Raw genomic sequence first — 26,389 nt, 5'->3', positions numbered from 1 at the left:
TTTTCTATGCCAAAAAGTCTTTAATATTAAGCTTCAAATAATACAACACATTTAGAAAACAGCTGCAGTATCCAGTGTCTGGTGGTAAAATGTTTTAGGCACCACATTTTGCAGGGACTTCTAGTCACAGAACGGTTTTTGTTTCAGATGTCTGTCTGTCGGTCTAAGAACTTGATCCCAGTGATAATGCAACAACTCAGTAGCCCAGTTTCAGGGGAGGGGAACTCGCTGTCAAAGTCCAACGTGCAGGAGTACTCGGTAAACGTTACCTCAATGATTTAGAAACCGCTACCTGGAAATAACGCTACTTCAATATGAAGCAGGCACTCACCACTTGGTTTTGTGGCTGCATAATAAATGCACATTTTAGTGGTTTTACTACTTGTTTCTTGTGGCAGTATAATCACTCCAAGGTTTGTAAGAATCCATCAAAAGTCTGTTGAATTCCACAATCAAGTGCAGGATATTTGGTGAACTCTCAGATCAATGCAGCTGTGATAAATAGCCATCCAAATCCTGCCCGAAAAAAGAAAGATATATAAACAATAATAAACAAACCATAACTCATATTTGTTATTAGATATAAAGAAAAAAAAAGCTGCTGTCATGTTACAGGCGGTGTTCATCTCTCTCCAAACTTTGATACATCTTGACCAAAGATTTGTATTTGAAGTAGCTTTTACAGAGATGATTAAAAGTCCCCATACACTATGCAATTTGGGCCTGATTCTACCAGATTCTGGTGGATCGGACTGAATAATCGGATGAAATCTGCCAAAATCGCATGTGTATGCCATCTGATCCAATGTCCCATGCACATCTGATGGAGCCGGAGATCATACGTGCTGCACATAAATTAAATCTTAAGTGCAGCCGTCAGCGGAACATCATGGCTTCTTTTTAGCAGCCGAGATGTATCACATCCGATGCGGGTGCTGATTGGCTGAGAGAGCTCTCTCAGCCAATCTGTGGCCACCTATTCATTTGTATGGGTTTTTCTGTATTCTCCTGCAGCCCGGCTCCATCCGTCTGCAGCTCCCATGAGTTACATGCGATAAGTCGCACAGAATTTGTCACATGTAAAATAAATCTAACAAACAGCGCACATATACCAGTTGAATTATATTTATTGCTCAATTAAGAACATTGTTCTCTTTATAGGACAAAAACTAATCCACTAGGAAGTGGCAACAATTTGTTCTTTTTGTGGAGAAAAAACTGAGATCCACTATACATTTATGAGCCGGGATATTGCTAATAAATTGTCTACATAAATGGACAGTGGGACAGTGCTCAGGGATTGTATTAATTAGTGTAAGCTGGATTTTATTAAGGTTGCTTGATATTAAATGTATTTTAATTGCTTGGATTTTTATAAATAAATATAATTCATTTGGTGTATGTGCGCTCTCTTTGTTAGATTTATTTTGTGTGTTGATTGACTTCCAGTGTCATTCCTGGGAGCTGCACACTTATACCAGATTTCATTATAATAGATTTAAGCGCTCATAAAGAATTTATATGTTACACAACTGGTTAATATTAGAGAGTTTATATAATTAATTGACATATTTGCGCCTGATTTGATTATTATCTTTGTTTTCACATGTAAAAAAAATGGCACATCAAGTGCCAAATTATACTGTATGTGAGCTCTCCCGGGGAGCTGCCAGGGAAATCAGGGACAAGTCACCCTAGTGTATGGGAGCATTGGGTTGCAATATCATGAATAGCCACTGCTAAAACATTATATTAAATTGTAACCTCATAACACCTGCATAGTAACAATATACAAGTGATACCATTCTTAAAAAGACTGAGCTGCATAGCTCTACCACAAAACTACACCTTCAAGGGCTTTTAGACCAAAGGTTCTCAAACTCACACAGTGCATGTTTTGCAGGTCTCCTCACAGAATCACAAGTGAAGTAATTATCTCCACCTGTGGCTCCTTTAAAATGTGTCAGTGGGTAATGAGTGCACCTGTCGGTTTACCTGGTAAATGTGTACTATGTGAGGACAGAGTTAGAGAACCACTGCTTTAGACCATTCTCAAAAAACAGAGGGGTCATCTCCTCTGTCTAAACTCCAGACACAAAGTCCGTTTTGCACCTGTTATCACTTTATAGATTATCAATATTAATGTTTCAACTATGATAATCAACTGAATATAAATAGTAGGGGGGTGATATAATGTACAATTGTAGAAACAACCAGATACAAGAAAGGGGGAAAGTGTTGTCACTATTATTATTCACCTCCAATGCGTTTCCCCGTCTGCGGTCAGCATCATCGGCTTCCTCAGGAGAAGTATATGTGAAGAATACACTTGCATATTCTCTGAGGAAGCCACTGATGCTGACCACAGCTGGGAAAATTAGTTTTTAAATTTACATTCACCTGGGAGCTGAACTGCACCTCAATACTAGACCAACCTTTCAGACATATATCCATTGGGATCCGTGGACTGTAGAAATAGCTAATTTGGTCACCAGCAGCTGGGAGAACATGGACAGCTGACATCTCCATAAAGCTCTGTGTGATCTTAGCAGGTACCTACACTTGTCTGGTCAGACTCATGACATTTACACTTTCAGAATACTCAAACTACTAACATCATCTGCTAATTAGTAAGTATGTTTAATTTATATAGCGAACTTTCTCCAACAGGACTCAAGGCCTGTTTCGGACTGTAGCATAACTAAACCAAAACAGTGAACAGCTACCACAGAGAATATCAAAACCATCTTGCTTCTATGCTATACTAACCTTACCGGACAGTATAATACAACTAACAAAATGCTAATTAACTAACAAGTCGGCCTTGTAACAGCTTCTGCTGATGTATCAATTATTTTAGGTTATTTGGTAATAATAATTCACATAATACACAGTACTAAGAATTTTATATATGGGCATAATAACTGCTTATCGATCAATCAAATCGACTGGTTTATTAAAAATGTAGCTCAGATCCCCAGCGCAGCTTTATTCTCTGCACTTCTGTTTTTCCTGGGATTGAGCATCCCAAAATATTGCATCCGCAGGGGACAAGGGCAGTATTTTATTGAGCACAGCGCGCTAAGCACCAAACTATACATATTGTTCTATTGTTTCTCCACAGACTTGATAATATTGTGCTCCGATCATAGTGGTCGGATATCATTGTTTTATTACTCTGCTGCAAAAAGTTAAAATGTAAACTGCAAACCTAGGAGGTCCACCACAGCATTCCCCAGATACTGCATTTTTTTACCTTCCCAGGAAAGAAGTGTCTTAGGGAAAGGAAGTGCTAGTCTACACACCTCACTCCAGCAGTAAAAAAAATAAAATAATGTATAAATATCATGCAGATAACATCAGCTCTCTTTGCCAGAAATTACAACAAATACATAAACCTTACCCAGATTCCTATACCACATTTTATTGCCAGACATATGTCTTTTTGCTATTCAGTATCTCTCAGTCAGTATTTATAATTAGCAAAAGGCCCATGCTGTATAATACAAATAGGTGGTTACACAAACAGAACAGGAGAGAGATCGCAAAGTAACACTGTCATATGCATGATTCCCTGAGTCTGTTGTGCATTACAGATGCTAGCCTAACAGGAGTTGCACAAGTAAGAAGACGGAATCACTAGTGTGTCACAAGATTTACCTTGGCGATGTTGCCAGTGTAACCCGGTACTGATGCGAGGTGACTTTCTTGCTGCCACATACCACTTAGATGATGTTTTAATACCAGGACATTTCTGGAAACAAGAGACATGATGTAAGATGCAGTAAATGTCACATCATCAATACAGCACAATTAGATATACATGTGCCATGCATAAACCACAATGACCAAGGCTTAGTAATCACTTCATTATTGCTTTTATGAAGGATTCACTGCAATCACAGAAAGTCAGTGAATTCTGTATTACTTTACAATGGCATTCACTCTACAGGAGCAGCAGAGACATCAGATGTGACCTAAACACAAGAGACTGAGCACTTACTCATCTGATTGCTTCTCTGGGGTAGATAGCGGCATCCACCATCGCTTCACAACCGCCTGGAGCCAGTTAAGACCAACTATAACATATCTGTAAATGGAAAGAAGCATATAGACAGACATCAGATAGTCGCCAATAACCAATATAGAAAAACTTGTGTAAAGGTTTCTCAAGCAGTTGCGGCTGAAGATAACTTGCATGGAGGTCTACAATGACAAAAAACAAAAAGTCTGTATGTAGATTTAAAGGACACACAGACCTAGAGGAGTTAAATCACAACATAGGCCCTGCGTCAAAGATCCAGCAATTGTGTAACGAAAAATTGGCAATTAGCAGCATTTATTGAATAAAACAAGAATGCAGGTGCTTTATGCAGAACATATTAGACCAGTAATATCTAAGCTAATGTCCAACATCACAATGAATATCCATAAAATGATCTGTCTAGAAAGTGACCTTCACCATACTGCTCTACCTAGTCCACAGTAATATAAAATAGTCATATTGCTTTTTCAACTGTATGGTCAAAAGTAATTGGCAACACCTGTTAGTTATTGATTTAAGTGTTTCAATCAGACCTGCTGAAATCACGCACCCAGCCATGAAGTCTCTATTTGGGATACAAAATGGGTCATTCTGAAGAGCTCGGGGACTTCAAAAGTGGAAGCTGTTACACCTGCAATAGGGGTTCCAACTCTGTATTCAAATACCTGAATATAAAATGTCCTTACAGTCTCTGTTGGCGTAATGGTCGGTGTATGAATATTTTTGCCCATAAAGGGGGGAGATTCTCTAAAGTAAAAATGCGGTAAAAACCCTGTTATCTGGGTTTTTACCACATTTTGGGATGCTCTAAGCATCTCCCGCCGGGTTACTGCAGCGGGGGGGCATCACCAGAAAAATCTGGCGATGCCCCCATAGAAGCCTATGAGCTTCTAACGCCACCCCGCACCGACTCCCCCTCACCTGTGTCTAGGCAGCACAGAGTTGTGCTGCCCGGACCTGTGACCTCCTCCTCCCTGCACTATGATCCTCTTTCAGGTGCAGGGAGGAGGAGAGCCAGCCCCCCCCCCCCCCCCGCAGCAGCAGCACACTGAGCACAGTGCCGGGTAAGAGAGGGAGGGGTGAGCCGCCAGCCGTGCTGACTCACAGCAAAAGGACAGCTCTTAATGCAAGAGCTGTCCTTTGCCATAATTATCGCATATGCGATAATTATGTATGCGAAGGGCGGCGATATGCGACAGAGCTGGGCTGCAGATGTAAGAACATCCCACCCACAGTGTATAGAGACACATACAGTACACTTGCAAACCAGGCATTTTAACAATAAATCTTTGTGCACAGTAGAAACTGCATAACTTTAAATGTGCAACTCACTCTTCAAATTTACTTTTAAGCAGAGATTGAACCAGCGGTAAAAGATCAACACAGCAGCCAGCTGAAAGCGTAGTTTTGTCTTCTTGTAAGCTGCAATAAAAGTACAACAATTTCTTAAAGATATAAAATACAAAAAAAAAAACACCTTGATACAAACATACAGCAGATACAATAAGGATTTAGGGGGTATACACACACAGGGTGATTTTACCTTATTTTCTAAGCCAGGCATGTCCAGACAATGGCCCTCCAGCTATTGTTAAACTACAAGTCCCATCATGCCTTGCAATAGTTTTGCTATTAGGGAATGCTAAAACTATGGAAAGGAATGCTGGGATGTGTAGTTTCACAACAGCTGGAGGGCCACAGTTTGGAGATGCCTGATCTAAAAGATCTGTCTAGATCGCTTAGAAACTAATCGCACATCGCCCGTTCAGATGGCACATGCAGTCAAGATCTAGATAGAGCACCTGCATGTGCTGAAGAAAGCGCTGCTTAGCACAGATCATTTAGCACACGTCGCTATGTGGGTAAAGGGTGGAGTGTGCCAACTAGATCACACAGCACACGTCGCTTTGTGGGTAAAGGGTGGAGTGTGCCAACTAGATCGCTCAGCACACGTCACTATGTGGGTAAAGGGTGGAGTGTGCCAACTAGATCGCTCAGCACACGTCACTATGTGGGTAAAGGGTGGAGTGTGCCAACTAGATCGCACAGCACAAAAATTAAAGCTCCACAGCGCCCCATGTGTACAGGGCTATCGGGAAAAGGAAACCAAACAAAAAAAAACCAAAGCACTAGTATCAATGCTTGGTGAAATTGTCATTATTTCTGGCCATACACAGGTCTGACTTGTCAGAGGCACAAGTTGGAACGGTTTTCCCCTTGAACCCCCCCGGGAGGACTACCTCTGACTTGGCATTTGTTACATGTGATAAATCGCAAGTGATTTATCGCATGTAAAAGGACTCCCTGGGAGCTGACAGCAGAGATCAAAGGAAATCAGATGGGATACATCGCAGGTGATAAATAGCACCGACTATGTGCCGGTTACAATTCATCTTATGTGCTGCAAAGATCTACAGGCTCTGATCCGATGCATACGGAAACGTGGATTGGACCAGATGTCAAACATCTCCAATTTGGGCCGATCACACCCTTAGTATATGCCCAATCCATCGGAATCATGTCAAATCGCCCAAATTGGATCTGTGTATTGGCACCTTTCGTTTCCTCTTTTAAGGAGATGGCATAATATACCACAGTGGCTCACAGAGTCGGGAATATGAACTTGATTCCTAACCATGGCCCAATCTGTTTGACTTTTGCAACTTCTCAATGTCTGAGTATTTCATCCCTTGCTTCAATAAAAATGTCTAGGTTAATTGACTAAATAAACCCTAGCACAGGCCTGACCAACCAGTGGATCTCCAGCTGCTGTGAAAATACATGTCCCGCAGCATGCCCTGCTACAGTTTTGCTATGAAATTTTGAAATTGTGGCAGGGCATGCTGGGATGTGTAGTTTTACAACAGTTGATGACCCACAGATTGGCCAGGCCTGCCGTGATGTGTTATCGTTTCACTGTGCTTAAATTGAACTATAATTAAACTGTTGGATGCAATGGAATATGGATTGAATTAAAAACATTCTCCATGCAGTGTTGTGTAATTTGGTGGTACAATAAAAAAAAAAAAAAAAAAAAAAGTGGGAATTACCTGTTTGTTAGAACTGGAAGACAATCTGCAATCACTCCTAAATCTTGCATTCTGTGGAGACAGGAGTAGTATCTGCTGTAACTACAGATTAAACATTACAGAATACTGGCAAAAATAAAAAACATACTTTAAAGAAAGCAACCCCACCCCCCACAAAATATAAAAAAACACTAATTGTATTACCCGGCGGCTAAAAGCTGTGTGCACACAGCGCGATTTTGGCTATTAATCTTGACTATATAGTCAAAATCGCATAACAAGTTAGTAAAATCGCATAGTGTTCAGCACCATGCGATTCAGATGCGCGGCCCGGTGGTGTCAGTATCTTATGGATAAATACACTGCACAGGCAAGTCTATCTTGACTAGGTTGCCTGTACAATGTATTTGGCCTAGAACCAAATAGCAAAATAGTGTCAATCTAAAGTAAATCTTAAGCACAGGATAGTAAAAACTGCCCATTAACATGAATCTCACCACACACCGGGAGCAAAACAGAGCAACTCAATTGTTGCTGTTTAGACACCCATTAGTGACATGTCTTCTTGCAGTGTCTGGATATAATGCTGGAACCACTGCATTCTTCTTGTTTATTTTTAATGGTGCATATATGTTTTTTAATGATTCAAATATATTTTTGCAGGTTTATTGCATAATTAATTACTCATCGCACATTGCGATGAGTAATTAACCTAAAATTGGTGAATTTAAATGGATGTCTCGGGGGCGTGGCCTAGAGTAACTGAGGAGTAGACGTGCCTGCTGGCTCTCCCACCTAATATCCTGGATTATAATCCTATTTCGGCGGCGCTACCTCCTGTATTTGCGATACAACAATCTGTGAGCCTCTCCTGCATCCCCTGCGGCAATTCAGCTGAGTCCTCCTTGCGTCTTTCTTAGCCTGTGGCCGGACAATCCTAACGGTGGGCCCTGCAGCGTGGTGCTCCGGGCTGCGCCATCAGCTACCGCCAGATGCTGTGCTGCGCGGGTGAGTCCCCCGGCTGAGCTATTGGACTCTATTCTATTATTGATTTGGACTAGATACCCCCAGCTGTTCCCGCAGTTCAGCTGGAATATATTGGTGGTCAGGGCGTAGCCATCTTGGAACCCACTGCCTGTGTATGTACGGAGCGCGTGGTGAGCTGGACGGCTCCTTCTTGCTTCTCTGCCATTTTGAGATCTATACTCCTGCCGCAGTCTGTCCCATCTGTGCATCAAGTGGCTGATCGCCATTAAAGCACTGGACACTGTGTTGATACCTCTACGGTGGGACAATTTATTATATGATGAACACCAGAGTCATGGATATTTCTCATCTCCTCACATATATTAAAGCCTCTACCCAGAGACTCCTTCATAAGCTTGATGCAATACAAATAAAATCTTCCCTTTCCATTGCCCCTGACAGAGGTGTTGAAGGGGATACAGATGATACACCAATTTGTTACACCCCTGTATATCCTATATGCCCAGAGGGTGCGCTGTTGGAAAAACCTTCTGTTTCCTATACTTTTGTGACAGGGGAAGTCAGGGATGGAACTTTTCTCCAAGATTATTGCACTCCTGCGTTTCCTGCAAATCCTACAACCCCAGTTATGGATACATCCTTCCTTATAAGTATTCCTGAGGCATCCAATGATGGAGATGTGATCACTGTACCTACCTGCAATGACCCTGCGATTCTTACTAAGCCTGTGTACGATGGGAAGCGGCTTCTTTGCGAGACTTCACCCGGATCGCTGGCCTACTGTCGCTCCACGTGCGAGAGCCAGGAGATGGCCGTGCTGCTCCCAATAATGCTACCCCTGTTCCTGTTGACTAATCTGATATTTCTAGTATCCAAATATGCTGAACGCTCCGATACATATTCTGTTCTGCATGGGGATGGGACTGGTACTATATTTATCCCATACCAACATGTTTGCAGGTGGCCAGATTGATGTAATACTCCATTTACCTAATGTGGAGTCTCTTTCCAATTGTGCTCACTATACAATACATTATGTTGTTTTACATCATCATATCCTGCTATGATTTTATTTGATCTCATGTGTATGCTAAACTACATTCTGCTGCTTTCTATTATTGTATCCTGTTTAACATATATTCGGTCTTACTTGTCTGCTGATATTACTATATCCTGTCATCTATGACTGTAATCACAATATATATATATATATATATATATATATATATATATATATATATATATATATATATATATATATATATATATATATATATATATATATATTTAATAATTTTCCTATACATGCTTCTGGTGGGAGAGCCAGTGTCAACTTAGTTAAGGTCATTAGTCTTTTGTCCCTATATTTGGGTGGGAGGGGGGTATAATTAGTTAGTGTTAAAGAAAGGGGGGGGGGGTGGTAAGATGTTTTAGGGAACCAGGTATGCCTGAGTTGGGGATAGGTCATACAGGGTGGGGGGTTATGGGGAGGTTTCATTTAAGAGGGTTTTTATTTTTGTTTGACACGTCAGTGCCAGTACATTCTTTTAATATCCTGTTTTGATTTGGAAGGTGGATACTCCCTGTAAAATGTATGATGGGTGGACGTCTACATTTACCTGCAATATGATTATAACTTATGCATTCCTGTTCTTTTATACTAAATACATGCCCGAATGGCGCCTTCGGGTATTTCCGTTATAATACTCTGTGCTGGGAGTGCTCTTAAAATCCTGCATTTGATATTTGTTTTTCCCTATGTTTTGTTTTTATCCACTGTTTACGCTGCACATTATCACATACTTGCTGCGTACTACCTATGTATTGATGTGTCTACCAGCCTGTTTGTTTGGTTTCTTTTATAAAAATCAATAAAAATGATTGAATTTAAATGGATGTCTCTTTATAATATTTGGGAGTAAACGCAGAGAACAGAGTATTATGTGTAAAGAAGGTAAGTTGCAACTTACCTTCTTTACACATAATACTCTGTTCTCTGCGTTTACTCCCAAGTATTATAAAGAGACATCCATTTAAATTCACCAATTTAGGTTAATTACATACTTACTTATGTCCAAGATTATTTACAATGGATGAATCCCCATACCAATTCCATGTTTGTAGAAGTACAGCATGGTCACAAAGACATACCTGACTAGATAGGCTATGAGTTCATTCACACTGCGTTTCCTCCAAAATGTGAGGGCTACATTTAGCCGGAGATTCCTGCTGAAGAGAACCTGGGCCATTGTTTCATGATCCTTGGATATCTATAAACAAATTACAAGTCAGTCCACCTCAAATTCAAAATATGTAATTAGACAATGACATGAAATCCTAATGACAGAAATTGTCATGTGGCCATACCAGGTCAGGTTAAAAGGAAATCCATTCTGCACATGTCACTGAAGCCCCTGTCACAAGCACCACTTAGTCACCGTTGTCCCCTCTTGCACAATACTATGGTTTATACATCTGTGATGTTATTCAACATATGACCCACACCTGGGTGGAGAGCTCACAGTTTAAATATATTTATTCATCATTTAACCACTCAGTAGGTCTACTATTTGTAATTAATAACTGGTCTCAAAACAGGAGTTTGGTACCTCCCTGTCTTTTGGCTATTGAATGAATTAGCTGCGTGCACAGTGAGGCCCCAAATCTTGCAAAATAAAACTAGATAGTGTATTTATAACAGTAAGACTAGCAGTTGGGGTTAAAAAAAGTACAACAAACGTTTTTAAAATAATGGGTCCCGCTTCTCCTGCATAACGTGGAGAAGCGGGCACCCGTAGTGGCCAAATGTATTATTCCCCCCCCTGCCAATAAGGAGAGCTGTTATGCCCAGCATTAAAAACTCTCCATATCGGCAACCCCGGCATCCCTGCACGAACCCTGGACAGCGGTAATGCGCATGTGCAAGATCTCGCTTCTAGCGCGAGATCTCCAGCGACAGCAGAGCTAGCATTGTCCCCGCAGTGGGGGATAGGACAACGCTAGCCCTGAGCAGCTAAATACTGGGGGGCGGTTACAGGGGACAGCGCACATTAGGTGTGCTAGTAATACATCAGGAACAACGTAATCCCCCTCCCCCCCAGTTAACCAGCGTTAAGTTCAGAAATGCACTTAATGTTGGTTAATACATCTGCCCCACTGTACAAATACATGTTGGCCAGTAATATGAAAATCCCATATTTGTCAATCTCCGACATGTCAGCCGTCTCTGTAAAAAAAAAAACCTCCCACACCAAACTTTGTGCCCGGCTTTAAAAAGCAAAGGCAAGTCCAAATGGTCACCAAAGTAACAATAGGTGTTTGTTGATCAAAAACGTTCTTCTTTAAAATATAGTACAAGGATTTATTTTGTGCGTTTGGATTCATACTGATCACGGAGCAGTTCTAAGTAACACAGAATTAACCGGATAACAATAAAAGCGGAAATGAAATGTGCCTCTCAAACAGCTGAAAGAAGGCTGATAAGTGATCCTCTAGATAGCCACACCCCAACAACATGATCTGCTCTCTAGAATTACGGTGACAGGCTGTAAGCCATACTCCCATATGTCACGGACCCTGCAGCTGACATGCACTCTTTATTGTCTTAGTCATCCTCTAGCTTCCTAGCGATTGCATCGGTTGCAGCTTGGGAGCTGGAGTAGGGCTGATGAAGTAGCAGCAGAGTGACACTCCTTGTTAAATAAAGTTCAGACAGGATATTCCGGGCAGAAGAAACATCTCCCCTAGTGGTTGTCTCTCCGGCATGTGACCAACAGGGAAAGCCACTAATACTTTGTGTACTTGCAAGTGAGGTCACAAGTGTGGTGGGTTTTTAAAGAGAGTAGGGGCTGCAGCCACTCAGTAAAATAAGCCATGGCTGACAGGTTTATTGGCTATTAAATATTAGACTAACAACCAATGCAGCAGGGATCAATGCAAATGATGACATGTTCTGTGCACAGCTCTGCATAATTAGACTACATTGTGTCTGTCCAGAGCTTATTTTAGTACACGGAGTACAGCCATACCTCTGCAAAGAAGTTGCTATACTTTGAAGACGCTCCCTCAGTTTGAGAGGAGCCCGAGTCACTGGAGTTCAACACAAAGGTGTGTCTGTCGTTCTGGAGCTTCTCGTGCAGGTTTCCAGCTGCCAGCTCATTTTCCTTATTTGCCATGTCACAGACCCAGCCTTTGGGATGCTGTTTTCTTCTAAAATAGGGGCTCAGAGTTTGGTGCTGGGCTTTCCTCTTGCAAAACACCACTTTATGAAGCTGCTGATTGGTGTTTGAAGGCTGTCCAATGAGTGTTCTGTAATACATAGGAGAATGCGCATTCTTTAATGCGGGAAGATAACACACAGACTAACTAAAATGCGTTATAGGTTTAGGACACACACAAAAATACTTCTATGGATTTAACATTTATTTGCTAGCAACAAAAAAAAAAACAAGTCAATGATTGCAGGCAGCAGTCAAATAAATCCCTGGCAACATATGTTGCTTGAACCCTTATTGCAAGAGAAGAATCGGAAACCACAATATCAGAATGCACTGCAATAAGTCATAAGCACACATCATAGTACATAGCATAGGGACTGAACCATCTTCAATTAAGAATAGCTATGATCGCTGTCTGCATGGTTACAGTTACACACCAACTACTTTCTATTATACCAATTAGTGTTCCCTCTAAACTTCTTTAGCAGGGTGCCGCACCCTGCCTGTTTTTAAAACCTCAAAATGCACCCTGCCCTTTTTTTGTGTGGCACTGTGCGCCCTTGAACTGCCCTCAACCATGCCGCTGTGAACTTTCGGTGTGCCATCATGTGTAATGGGCATTATGGTGTGTGGTACACTATAATGTGTAAGAGGCATTAAGGTGTGTGCCATAATGTGTAATTGTCATTGCGACAGATATGTCGGGCAGAACGGATGGTGTAATGGTTAGCATTACTGCCTCACAGCACGGAGTTCATGGGTTCAAATCCTACCCTGGCTCTAACTGTGCGGAGTTTGTATATTCTCCCCGTACCTGCGTGGGATTACTCCGGGTACTCCGGTTTCCTCCCACAATCTCAAAAATATACTGGTAGGCTAATTGGCTCCCAACAAAATGAACCCTAGAATTTCTGTGTGTGCGTGTACATGTGTTAGGGAACATAGACTGCAAGCTCTACTGGGGCAGGGACTGATGTCAGTGTTCAAAAATATTCTCTGTAAAGCGCTGCGGAATATGTACCTGCTAGATTAGAAACTGTTAATAAATACATAAATAAAATAAATATGTAATGGGTATAGGGGTATAGTAGACTATGTCCATGTTTAATGAGTGTAAACCTAGCGCAGTGTGCAATTCTTTATATATAATTTTGTTTCTAATGTACATTTGTAATATAAAATGTGCCCTCCCGATTGAAAAAAGTGCCAGCCCGGTGGTCAGCACCCTGCCGTAGAAAAAAAGTCTTAGAGTGAACACTACCAATGCTGGTGACACAAGCTGTTATGTCTACAATTATGACAATTAGCCCCTATACCATATTACACACCAATAAAACAGTTTCTGAAATACTGTTATGACCCTATAGTGTCAGTAGGAATGTGGCTGCTTCACCTAACAGAACTTGTCCAATTACACATGTGATCAAATTGGACTCAGATTCTGTTATTTCCACCATACACAAGGCTATAACTAGGGGTGTGAGAGTGATGATATAGAATAGGGTACTCGGGACAACAGTTATTGCCTCACGGCACTGGCATTGCAATGCTCCGGGGACACCCTGCAGGTTGTACAGCGTCATTAGGACTCTTGTGCCAATGGTCTACTGCCCGTTTCCAACAATATTTAGCAGAAGAAAAACAAGTAGATAGGTTTGTATAAGACCAATATGATGACAACACTGCCAATTACTACTCGGTGGTTAATGACCTGATGAAAGTATGTTTCTAGAATAATTAAAGCTTACGGGTACAATAAAAAGGTACCAACCCGTTTCCTTCAGAAACCAACTGTTCCAGTGAAAGATTATCCTATTAAATAAACACAAAGAGAATACCAATAGCATGTTAAATGATTTCTGAACACGAATGTACACAAATACTAAAAGCAACAGTTCACATACTTTTTACCACTCACAGATATGCAAATATGAAATAATTTGAATCAATAAATAAAATAAAAAATAGATAAGCAGGTCTAATTGTTACGTTTCATTTGTTTCTCTTATCTACTTTTAGGACTGGTGTGAAAATCTGAGGTAGTTTAAGGCCAAATATCAGCAGAAAGATTGAATATTCTGCAGGGTTCACAAACTTTCAATCACAACTGTAAATTGGGTCATTGAACGGCTTATCTCCCACAGTGTAAGCCAACATGGCTGCTTCACCTGGTACGCTTGATGATGATACATAGGGGTACTTACAATGCCCTGTCGGCGAGAAGTGCCGATAGCACGCCATCAGTGTATTCAAGTCCCTCCTCTTCACCTGCTATTTCCACCACGCTCGTTCCCTCAGGCACGGTGGAAACGGTGAGTGTTGCCATTAAAACCTCGGGTCTCGCCACAAAATGCGGCACATTTGCTGGGTTTGACGGCGAAGAAGGCTTGTTTTCAGTGAGGAAAAGCCATCCTCGCCGTACAAACCCCCTTAAAACTTCAAACCAGTGTTGAACAGCAACTTAACGAGTAGAAATGTTTAACAAGCTAATTTGCTTTACTGTGTGAATAGGGGGTGGGGTGGGGGTGTCAGGCTGAGTCTTGCAAATTAAACCGGCACTGAAAAGGCTGAATAAAACCTGGGAGTTTGGGGCTATTCTGTCTGCAAAGTGTATTATTTAGTACCGCAGTTTTTTTAGCTAGCAGTATTTAACATCACCAAAATCTGCACAATTAAGCTGGGTAAACACCTAAAGATTTATCTGTTTAATTGATCTTGCGGTAACAAAACTCTGATAATGTATGGGAGCATAATGTATGGGAGCATATGACAATCATTTACTCCCAAATGCTGGAAAAGGGACACAAACCATTGTTCAAATAAATTTGTTAAATTAAATGGTTGACCATTGTCTGTTTTCCCAGTGTTTGGGAGCAGATGTTCAATTCTCATTTGCTCCCATACATTACATTTTTGTTGCCACCACTTAGATTGGACATAAGAATTTTTAGGGGTGTACCCAGCTTTAGTGTACCTTGAGGACAGAGGTTGGGATTGCCTGTACTAGCCTGTTACTCTAGCTCATGTTAAACCTGGCATAAAGGACACTTCACTGTTTGATAAACAATATATTTTTTACCGATCTACTCTTTCCCTAGTAGTGTAGCACTGGGAACTGCGCTCTGAAGCAGTTTTCTCCCAATCTCTCCGGTTTCTGTGAAAAAGTTGTTCTTTGACCTGGTGGAACCTATTTTATAGTGCTTGTCAGCCACAAGCTCTGTTTATAATTCCCTACACACCTACAGTACTCTGTGCATTCGTTATATGCATGTAGGATACAAATGTAAATACTGATAATACCCATACCTCCTTCATGTTCTGCTTGGCTGAAAGAGAGACCCTTTTCCTTGGGTATTCATTTGTACAACCTTCATCCGGGTCCCGCTTCTTAGCATTGCAGGCTCCAGATGCCATAATCCCTAGAAAATCTGTAATTAAAACCACCACCATAAATTTACTCACAATGGGAAAAGATTATAATTTGGAAACAGAAGTACATAGGGGAAGGGGGGCTATATGCAAAGACAAACTCAGTGAGAGGATTAGCACTCATTTTGCAACATACCCAGTAGCAACTGAAGGACGTCATCACCTTTCATGGATCGTTTTAATGTGCTGATCATTATATGGTCCCCACAAATTAGGGCCTGGGGCAAATTGCATTAAGCATGGCTTTTAGTAAACACACATCTCTGTACAGTGACCCTGCAGCATGCAGTGAAAATTGGAATAATATATTATAGCTTCCACAGCACCTCCTTTAGGAAGCTGAAGGTACAATGGACGTAGGCCCTTATTCTGATCTGCAGTCTTTCCTGCGTGTTTGTGCAGGGGAGCAATGTTAAGCGACTGGTTATCACAGAATTGCCACCACAAGTGTGGTTAGCAGACTGCACAGTAGCATTCCAGAGGCACACAATAATTGAATTGACTGCTAATGTGATGGAGTGGCAGTGGGTGTTTACTCAATGAGTTTTCCCCTTGTTCTTCCCCTCCATAGACACAAAGCATAAAGTCTGGGCTCAGTGCTCACCAGATGCTGCTTCCTGGAAATGTCCCTTTTTGCCCGATGACCTCTCCCCTCCCTTCCCCTGTGCTGCACTAACTGACAAGTGGTTCTTCACAGATTCAGAGTCCTCATTATTGGAAGCTGGCTCCTCTGAGTCTGAGTGCGGCCTGTCTTTCTCATCTGTAGTCTGAAGTAATATACAATCAAACTGGATTTTTTTTAGATTTCTTAAATTATTGACAGATATCAAAAGGCGTCATCAGCCTGCTGGTCAGTAACATGGAGTTGGGATCCCATGCTGATATGTTCGGAAGAATATCGGGAATCAGTGAGCAGTCTCACAGAGGCACTCTAAAGGTGTTCGCAAACTGTCTAAAAATGCCCTGCACATAAAGCTTTTAAAATAAAGCAAACAAACCAACCCTAAATGTTGGAACCGGGCCTATTACTGTAGGAAGGTTTGCTTTACTTGATGGTGTAAAAAATACCCCTTTCACATCGTACCTTAGATCGGGGTTATTGATGGGTTAGTAACGTATGGACCGGAATTCAGTTGTGGTATAACCCAGGTCATCCAACCCGGCAATTCAACCCAGGTTATAAAGGGATACGGTCGTATTGTCGACCCGACTTAGGTCGACAGTCTTTCAGTCGACACAGTTGGGTCGACAGGCAACAAGGTCAGCAGGGTTCTAGGTCAACATGGATGAAGGTCGACATGGGTTCTTTCACTGTTTTTTGAGCAGACAGGCGATATTTCATGCCCTTCCATCCACTAGGGCATGGTGGGAGAATAAAATAGTGTGCCGAGTGCAGCGATGCACCTTGCCCGAAGCATTGCGAGCGATGCGAGGGGCTGCGGTGTACTTCCAACTGTGTCCATGTTGACTGTCGGGTAAAAAAAAAACCACAAAAACAAAAAAAAACATGTCGACCACGGGAACTGTCGACCCAACGCATTTGTTGACCTAAACCCATGTCAACCACCCATGTCTAGAACCCTGTCAACCCAACTGTGGTCGACAATACGTCCCACACCTGTTATAAAATGGGTTAAGCCATCTGTATAATGGCTTTGCAACGTGAAAGGGGTAGAAATGTACTGTAGGTATCTCTTTGGATAAAGGGAAGAGTAATATTGAAGACAACTTACAAAGCTACCCCCCCCCCCCCCCAACACACACACTTCATTTGAAGAAAAACGTATCAGCATTTGTTTAAATGCTGAAAACAATCAGACTACACTTATAGTTTTAAAAAGATTATTTACATTTTTAAACAATGTTCTATCTAATTACAACCTTAAAAAAGTACAGTAATATTTTTTCATGATTAAATATGTATAGCAGAGCCATATTACACAGTCTCTGCCCGATTAACTTATCTACAGCACAAAAACTCATCAGGGCTCATTTTTTGCCCTTCAAGTGTTGGGACTGTCGCAGCAAACAGGGTGAGACACGGGAAAATGTACAAAGATGGGAGTTCTATTTCAGATGGGCAACCAATCAGATACTCTCTATTCTATTCAAGAAGGTGCTAAATAAGAAGTAGATTCTGATTGGTTGCCCATAGCAACATCCCATGTGAAACAGAACTCTCATCTTAGTAAATTTCCCTCACAGTCTATTCTGCTCATACTCGGAAGCTGAGAACATGTAACTATAGGCAGTGTGTATTCATGCACAACTCCTTTCTACTTGTGGCTGGAGTAGTGTAATAGGGTAATAATTGGGGCTTCACATTTTGGCATGGGTTGAGAGGGATGTGTGTGAATATACCAGTTTTCATTCAGACTAATGTTTTACAGCAGCACTAACGGGTATCTGGACTTTAGGTTGACTACTATTTGAAATAGTTAACACAACTACTCCACTAGGAAAGTGTGTAGGAAGAGAGAAGGGGACTGGTGAGGGAGTAACACAAAAGCAAGATATTGTAAGACAGAAAAAGGGTGACATGGGGATCTGCTGCACTTCATCTGTCTCGAAGGACAACATTAGGGAACAGTGATCACAATATGGTTTCACTGGAAATCAACTTCAGTAAATTACATCAAAAAGGATCTGCAAAAATACTAAACTTCAGAAAAGCGAACTCTGAATTATTCAGGGAAGCCCTAACAGGAATTGGGTGGGAAACGGTTATGGAGGGAAAAAATGCTGAGGAAATGTGGGATACTCTAAAAAAGGTGCTTGATTCACGATTGAATACATTCCTAAAGTAACTAAAAGGTAAATTCAACAAAAAAAAGCCACCATGGTTGGACAAAGAAGTAAGGTCAGCTATCAACAATAAAACCAGAGCCTTTAAATTCTATAAAAATAACTTGAATGAGGAGGCGTTTGCAAAGTATTAAACAAAACTTGTAAAGGGGTAATCAAAGCAGCTAAAATATTATATGAAGAGTGCATAGCCACTGAAAGCAAAACCAACCCAAAGAAGTTTTTTAAATACATAAATAGTAAACGTTTAATTAAGGAAAACATAGGCCCACTAACTGATACTAGTGAAAAAAGTGTTACTGAGGACAAGGAAAAAGCAAAACTGTTAAATGAGTTCTTCTCATCAGTATTTACTAAGGGAGAGCAGACTGGAACGAACATTTACCACAAACGGGACAAATAAGCCAGATCTCATTGTGGATTTCACGCCGAAGGAAATAATACTGAGGCTAAGCAAACTCAAAACAAATAAATCACCAGGGCCAGATGGGATTCATCTGAGGGTATTAATGGAATTAAGGGATGAACTAGCTACCCCCCTACATTATATCTTTAGCAAGTCACTATCGTCAGGTATAGTACCAAAAGATTGGAGAATAGCAGAGGTAGTGCCAATATTCAAAAAAGGAAAAAAGGAAGATCCCGCTAATTACAGACCCGTTAGTTTAATATCAATTGTGGGTAAACTATTTGAAGGATTTTTAAGGGATGGTATCCAGGAATATTTAGATCATCACCGTCTACTCAGTACTAACCAACATGGGTTCGTGAAAAATCGTTCATGCCAAACTAATCTACTAGGGTTCTATGAAGAGGTTAGCAAAAACCTCGATAATGGAAATGCTGTAGATGTGATTTTCCTAGATTTCGCTAAAGCATTTGATACTGTCCCACACAAGAGATTGATTAATAAAATGGAGAACCTAGGATTGGGTGAAAATATCTGCAGATGGGTAGGGAATTGGCTATGTAATAGAGAACAAAGAGTGGTTGTGAATGGTGCCGTATCAGATATGATACCGGTACTAAGTGGAGTGCCCCAGGGTTCGTTTTTGGGGCCCATTTTGTTTAGCATTTTTATTAACGATATTGGGATAGGGTTACTCAGCAATGTATCCATCTTTGCGGACGATACAAAACTTAGCAAAGTCATCAAATCATCAGAAGATGTCACCATGCTTCAAAATGATCTTGCAATTCTAGATGAGTGGGCAAAAAAATGGAAGATGAGGTTCAATGTAGATAAATGTAAGGTTATGCACCTTGGGAGACACAACCAGTGTGCAAGTTACAACCTTAGCGGAGAGGAACTGGGTAATTCCATACTTGAAAAGGATCTAGGAGTCCAAATAGACAGCAAACTGGGATGTAGTGCCCATTGTAATGTAGCTACAAAAAAGGCCAACAAAATTCTGGCATGTATTAAGAGGGGAATGGAAACTAGGGACTCAAGGGTAATTATGCCACTATATAAAGCATTGGTGAGACCTCACCTCGAGTACGGAGTACAGTTCTGGGCCCCACACTATAAAAAGGACATCATAGAATTAGAAAAAGTCCAAAGGCGAGCAACAAAGCTTATTAGAGGAATGGAGAATTTAAGCTATTGGGAGAGATTAAGCAATTTGGGACTATTTGCATTAGAAAAGAGACGTTTAAGGGGGGACATACTCAACATGTACAAGTATATCAAGGGCCAATATAAGGAACTGTCACACACCCTCTTTTCTACTAGAAAGGAATCTAGGACACGAGGGCATGAGTATAGATTAGAAGAAAAAAAGATTTAATTCAGCTAGTAGAAAGAATTTCTTTACGGTCAGAACAGTCAAACTCTGGAACTCTCTTCCCAGAGAGGTGGTAACGGCTGGCTCATTAAATGCGTTCAAGGCAAAGTTGGACAAACATTTACTGGAGAAAAACATCCATGGGTACAAATAAGAAATATAATTTGTCTGTAAAATACCAGAACCTACCAAATCAGCAATGGATATCTATACCAGGTTGAACGCAAGTCTTTTTTCAGCCTTACCTACTATGTAACTATGGGCCTTATTTTGGTTCATTCTTTCTGACAAAATCCTTCTTAGATGGGCAAAACCATGTGCACTGCAGGTGGGGCAGATGTAACATGTGCAGAGAGAGTTAGATTTGGGTGGGGTTTTACTTCAAAGTGAGATCTATATTGCAGTGTAAAAATAAAGCAGTCAGCATTTTCCCTGCACAGAAACAAAAGTACTCACCCAAATCTAATTCTCTCTGCACATGTTACATCTGCCCCCCTGCAGTGCACATGGTTTTGTCCATCTAAGAAGGATTTTGTCAGAAAGAATGAACCAAAATAAGGCCCTATGTAACTATGTAACATGACAGTACATCATTTGCAGGAAATGGCTAAACAGGTTCCCAATCTTTTCTGAATCACGGCACCCTAGAGCAGTGTTTTTCAACCACTGTGCCATGGCACACTAGTGTGCCTTGAGCTGCTCCCAAGTGTGCCCCCAGATCTAGAGATGCCCAAACCAGTTTACAGCCACCACCAGTTCAACTGTTATTTACTGGTCTCTTTTTTTTCATGAAAAGGGTCAATGTATTTTAGTTTTGTTACCTGTGGGGACCAGTGTGATTGTTTTTTATAAGGAGGCTAATAGGTTTGGATTTTTCCTGTGGGGGGGCCAATGTGTTTTGTCCTGTGGGGATCTCATGGTGTGCCTTGGCAATTTGAAAATCTTATTTAGTGTGCCACAAGGTAAAAAGGTTGAAAATCACTGCCCTAGAGTATCAGAATGTTTCCATAGCACCCCTAGGCCTAAAAAGAATGCAGAAACATAATTATAAAATGAAGTAGATTGTGTTTATATGTGCTTCTTGGGTTCAGTTATGTGTTAAAGCAGTGGTTCCCAAACTGTGTGCCTAGGCTCCCTGGGGTGCCTCAGGACACTTGCAGGGGTGCCTTGGGTTGGTGGACCAGGATTAATTCATATTATTAATGGTCAATGTAACAGGCAAAACTAGTGCTGGTGGCTGCCAATCATAATATATGTGGACAAACAGGAGCAAATCCTGTCCCTCACCAGATAACTGTGACATATACACACACAATGTACTTAAATAAAAAAATTTTTTTTTAAATATCTCAATACTAAACATTTGGCCTAGCGGTGCCTTGAAAACATTTTGATGCTCTAGGGTGCGGTGATTCAAAAACATTTGGGAACCACTGTGTTAAAGGGCAGTACGGATGGTGTAATGGTTAGCATCACAGCCTCACAGTGCTGAGGTCATGGGTTTGATTCCCACCATGGCCGTAACTGTGCGGAGTTTGTATATTGTCCCTGTGCTTGCGCGGGTTTACTCCGGGTACTCTGGTTTCCTCCCATAGTCCAAAAATATACTGGTAGGCTAATTGGTTTCCAACAAAATTAACCCTAGAATGTCTAGGTGTGCCTGTACATGTGGTAGGGAACATAGATTGTAAGCTCCACTGGGGCAGGGACTGATGTCAGTGTTCAAATATTCTCTGTAAAGCGCTGCTGAATATGTATGCGCTATATATATTACTGCTATGCCATTACTGATGTCCTTGTGTTTTCCCCCTATATCCCTATAGATTGTAAGCTTGCAGCAGGGCCCTCTAACCCCCAAGTCTGTTGTTACCGAGTTTGTTTTATCACTGTCTACTATTGTAAAGCGCAACGGAATCTGATGCGCTATATAAGAAACGGTAAATAAATAAACTGATAGTGAACAATAACCGTAGGCAGGGTGGCATTAATAAAAAATAATGTAACTAACTGCATTTGTAACTCATGGTTATCAATGTCATCCTTAGTAGTTAGTGAACTGTGTGGTGAGCAGAGTGGAATATAGTTTTGCTTTTTACATTAAGTATAGTGCTTGGTCTCTTTAATAGGCTACAAGGATGCACATTCAGCATCACTGCCCTGGACGGTCACCGTTACTTTCTGAGGAACATTACACTTCAGGGATGGATACTGTTATCTTGACCAAACACTGAGCACAATATCTTTGAAAGCTACCCTTACAGCCACAGCATGCACAATCCACCAACAGCCCTATAGCACCTGTGTCCTAAACCCAAATGTGTTTCTGTGCATGTTATCATCACCACACGCTGTGACTATGATAGGCAATCCCGGGATCTGGCCCCCAAAACGCTGGGGTCTCCAATCCCGGGATTTCGGGATTAGACTGAGCATGTGCATTCTTGCCTTACTTATTTAAACACACAAAAAAAGACCACTAAATTAGTGGAAGATTGGGCGCTAGTTAGTATTAAAAAACAAAAGAAAAATTATTTAGAATATAGTAATTTCGAATCTAGTCAATCTAGCACAACTGATTGGGAGAAATACAGACCAAGCTGCACGTCATCACGCTCTCCAAGCTGCCAGGAGAACTCCAGTGAGAGTCAGGTGATACAGCGGCGCAGGTGAGAGCAGCACCAGCTGTCCGGTTCAAACTACATGGGGGTGAGTGAGACGCCAGCCAACAACATCTACGCGGCGTCCTCCCCTACCACCCCGCTCACCGGAGGGACACTCCATCACCAGCGCAGACATCTAAGCACAATGTGTGCAGAGAGACACTCCACTACCAACGCAGATATCCACGCACAGTCTGTGCAGGTGAGAGACGCACCACTGTGCAATTCACTTCCCCAAAGTTATATACCCCCAAACCAACTAAAGGCACAAGGCTGTGCACACATTTATTCACGTGTACTACACCTTTAATTGAAAGGACTGTATCTGCAAATAAAGACTATTAGGGTCCGTACAAAAATAAGACCCGTTCAGTCTTTTTCAAAAAAATCTATTCTCTGTCCAGAATTCTAGATACATGGACTGAGTTTACAGCATTCTCTATCCCAAGGCTCTAAAATACAAAGTATAACATTGTTTATATTTTAATCTTTATATATATATATATATATTTTCTATATAATTTTTTTATACGTATTTGTGTATTCATTTTTTCTGCTTGCATATTGATTGCATGGTATATAAAATGGTTATGCAGTTGTTATAATACTAATATTATTCTGTGTAGTTGTAGGTGGCCGCCTATAAAATTGTATTTTATATGATAAACTTTTTTTTATATGAAAATAAATATATGAAAACCAATATTCAGAAACTGACAAAAATTGTGTGTGAAGTGACTTCATCCATGGTGCGAATAGATATATAAAAACAGCGCAAATACTCCATCTTTGTTCTTATATTTACTTATTAAAACACCCTCATATTTCAAACACTTTAATCTTAATTTGCACAGTTATCAGTATGCATCCAATTAAAAAGACCCAGAAACATACAATGATACAGATGGAGACATATTCAACTAGCCTTCTCCAGATAGCCATGGCTCACCAAGGCCTATTGTTCTCAGCTGCAATACAATACATAGAACAATAGTGTTCATTCTAGCACCCGCCATCTTTGAAAACCCATGCAGTTCCTCTTCCCTGCCTGGGGTGTCGCTGTCTGCTGTAGTGCTTCTAGCACAGTGTGTTCTGTATATCAGCACTGATATGCAAACCAGACCTTTGCTAAAAACACCACAGCAGACAGCGACACCCCAGGCAGGGAAGAGGAACTGCATGGGTTTTCAAAGATGGCGGGTGCTAGAATGAACACTAGAACAATACAGTAGGGGATTATCATAGGATTAAGTCCGACCGCTCTGGCTCACGCATTTAATTAAAGGGCTAGATGAGGATGGCTCTATTTGTATGCACAGGTCTACTGTACTTCAACATATGAACACTCATAAGTACAGGTGATATAACACATCGCAAACAGTGCTTTATAAATATAGGTCTCCTGGGTCTAACCATGATAATCAGCTCCAGTGGCATCTGCACAGTGCAGGTCTACAATCCAAACTTTGTGATGTCACCATGCTTTTGGACTTTGTGGGTCACAAAGTAATTTCATAATGAAATGAGTTTGACGTCAACCTCTGAAAGAAGCCAATGTATAAAGTGCAGATGCCACTGTGCTGATTACCATGGTTGGACCAGAGAGAACTATATAATCAAGCACGGTTTGTGACATATTGTTCAATCATCTGTTCTTACGTATAAATGGCCCATTTTAAATGTACTTTCTCATTTTCATACGAGAATAGACGCTGTGCGCATAGCGTCTATTCTATTAGATACGGGGGTCTCCCAACTGCCACCCCCCGCAGCGGGACAATGGGACAGGACCCGAAAATCGGGACTGTCCCGCTGTAATCGTGACAGTTGGGAGGTATGCATGAAACATCAGGTTACCACCCCCCAGACGTCTACTTCCTGTCAATCACCTTGCGAACAGCCAGCGATTAATAAAGGAAGCAGGCTATTACTGCAGGACGGCCTCACGCATGAGTACTATGGGCCCTAAACATGCACAGTCAGCCACTGTGCTAATTTGCAGCCTTACGATCAGGTCTGAATTACCTCCTATATACACAGAGAAACATATCTATATACATACACTTGTAAAGAAACACCTGACACTCACTCAAAGTAAGTTGTAAACTTAGCCATGTTGCCATTCTGTAAAATACTTGCACACGCTATTCAATAGACATCCTTGAAAAGGCTATATACTTACTGTAACATTTCAGTAGCTGGCAGTCACTTTCATCAGGGAAATTGGGGATTAGGTAGATACCGGAATGCCAGACTAGTTCTGGAGTTTGTAGTCTCCCGCCCTGGGGGGAGCCTGTGATAGCTGTCACCGGGGAGATGGGGAAGGAGAGATAACAGACTTAATCTCCAGCTGTAATCTCTCCCTTCCCATCTCCCTGGTGACAGGTGTCACAGGCAATCCACCAAATGGGACACTACAAACTCCGGAATGGCATAGTTTGACAAATAGAGCCTGTCCGGTCTGGCATTCTGGGGTTTGTTCTGGGTTATTACCCATTCCCAGGAAATTGTTCCTGATTAAAGGGTCTCATAACTACTGAAACATTACAGTCTCAAAACACAGAAGTCTGTTCTCTATTTGTGCCAACAAAGGGGATTATACGCACATCCTAGGGATACAGTGACACATGAAACGTGGGTCTTACAATTGTAAAGTGAGTAGTATAAAGGTGCATTGCACAGGAATACATAGTCCCCCTATCCAGTGACTACAAAGACAACATACATGTACTGCTGTAGCCCCTACCTCTGCATTAGCCCCTGCCTCTGCATTAGCACCTACACGCTATACCACAGCAGCTACTGCATCCCTCGCAGGAACCTGACAGCATCAGGACCACCACTGGACACTCCTTGGCCTACTGCTGCTACCGGGCAGACCACAGTGTCCCCGGATCACCCTACCCCCTTCCAACGCCAGAGGGCTCTCTCACCGTCTCATGGCCCCAACCTGGGGTAACAGGCTGGATCACACACGGAGCGCCGGTAGTCTCACTGCCTCACATCCGAGGTCCGGGCGACGCTTCCTGAATGAGGGGCTGCGCCATTCAAATCGCCCCGCACAGCATGCTGGGAGAGCAGCAGCGGCCACTGCCGTCATCACATCCCGCCCAGGAGCGCTCTAATTGGTCGCCAGTGCTATCCGGAAAGGGTGAGAACGTTCCATGCAAAGGTTACGTAAAGCAGTGTACGTATATTGCGTAACGTTACTCCTCTCACGTGACTGTGTGTGTGTGTGTGTGTACTGTATTATATTTGTACGGACTGGAGGAGGCGTAGACGCGTAGTAGACTCACTCCGTCCGTCCGTCAGTAATAGTTATGTAGTGCTAGTGTGTGCGACGTAGTACTGTACGTGCTGTAGTCTATGTACTTACTTACTGCATGTCCTGTACTGGTGGTGACTACTAATGCCGGATTTCCACAATACA

At 41.7% G+C, this 26,389-nt stretch overlaps 1 protein-coding gene across 1 annotated transcript; it reads right to left on the bottom strand.

The window, feature by feature from the left end:
• On the bottom strand, positions 1-26,104 carry KATNBL1 (katanin regulatory subunit B1 like 1). Its single transcript, XM_083165818.1, has 10 exons — positions 25,893-26,104; positions 15,585-15,706; positions 14,050-14,090; positions 12,090-12,369; positions 10,213-10,331; positions 7,096-7,146; positions 5,378-5,467; positions 4,004-4,090; positions 3,661-3,754; positions 1-516 (listed from the first exon to the last, which is right to left on the bottom strand). Exons 2-10 carry the CDS (start codon positions 15,690-15,692, stop codon positions 484-486), a joined length of 903 nt encoding a protein of 300 aa, XP_083021944.1. The 5' UTR covers positions 15,693-15,706; positions 25,893-26,104; the 3' UTR covers positions 1-483.
• Between the last annotated feature and the right edge of the window lie 285 nt (positions 26,105-26,389).

This window comes from Crinia signifera, chromosome 12 (genome assembly GCF_055691185.1).
Source record: "Crinia signifera chromosome 12, ASM5569118v1, whole genome shotgun sequence".
NCBI classification, from domain to species: domain Eukaryota; kingdom Metazoa; phylum Chordata; class Amphibia; order Anura; family Myobatrachidae; genus Crinia; species Crinia signifera.
Note: the sequence above shows the minus strand (reverse complement) of the source record. Positions and strands in the feature narration are given on the sequence as shown.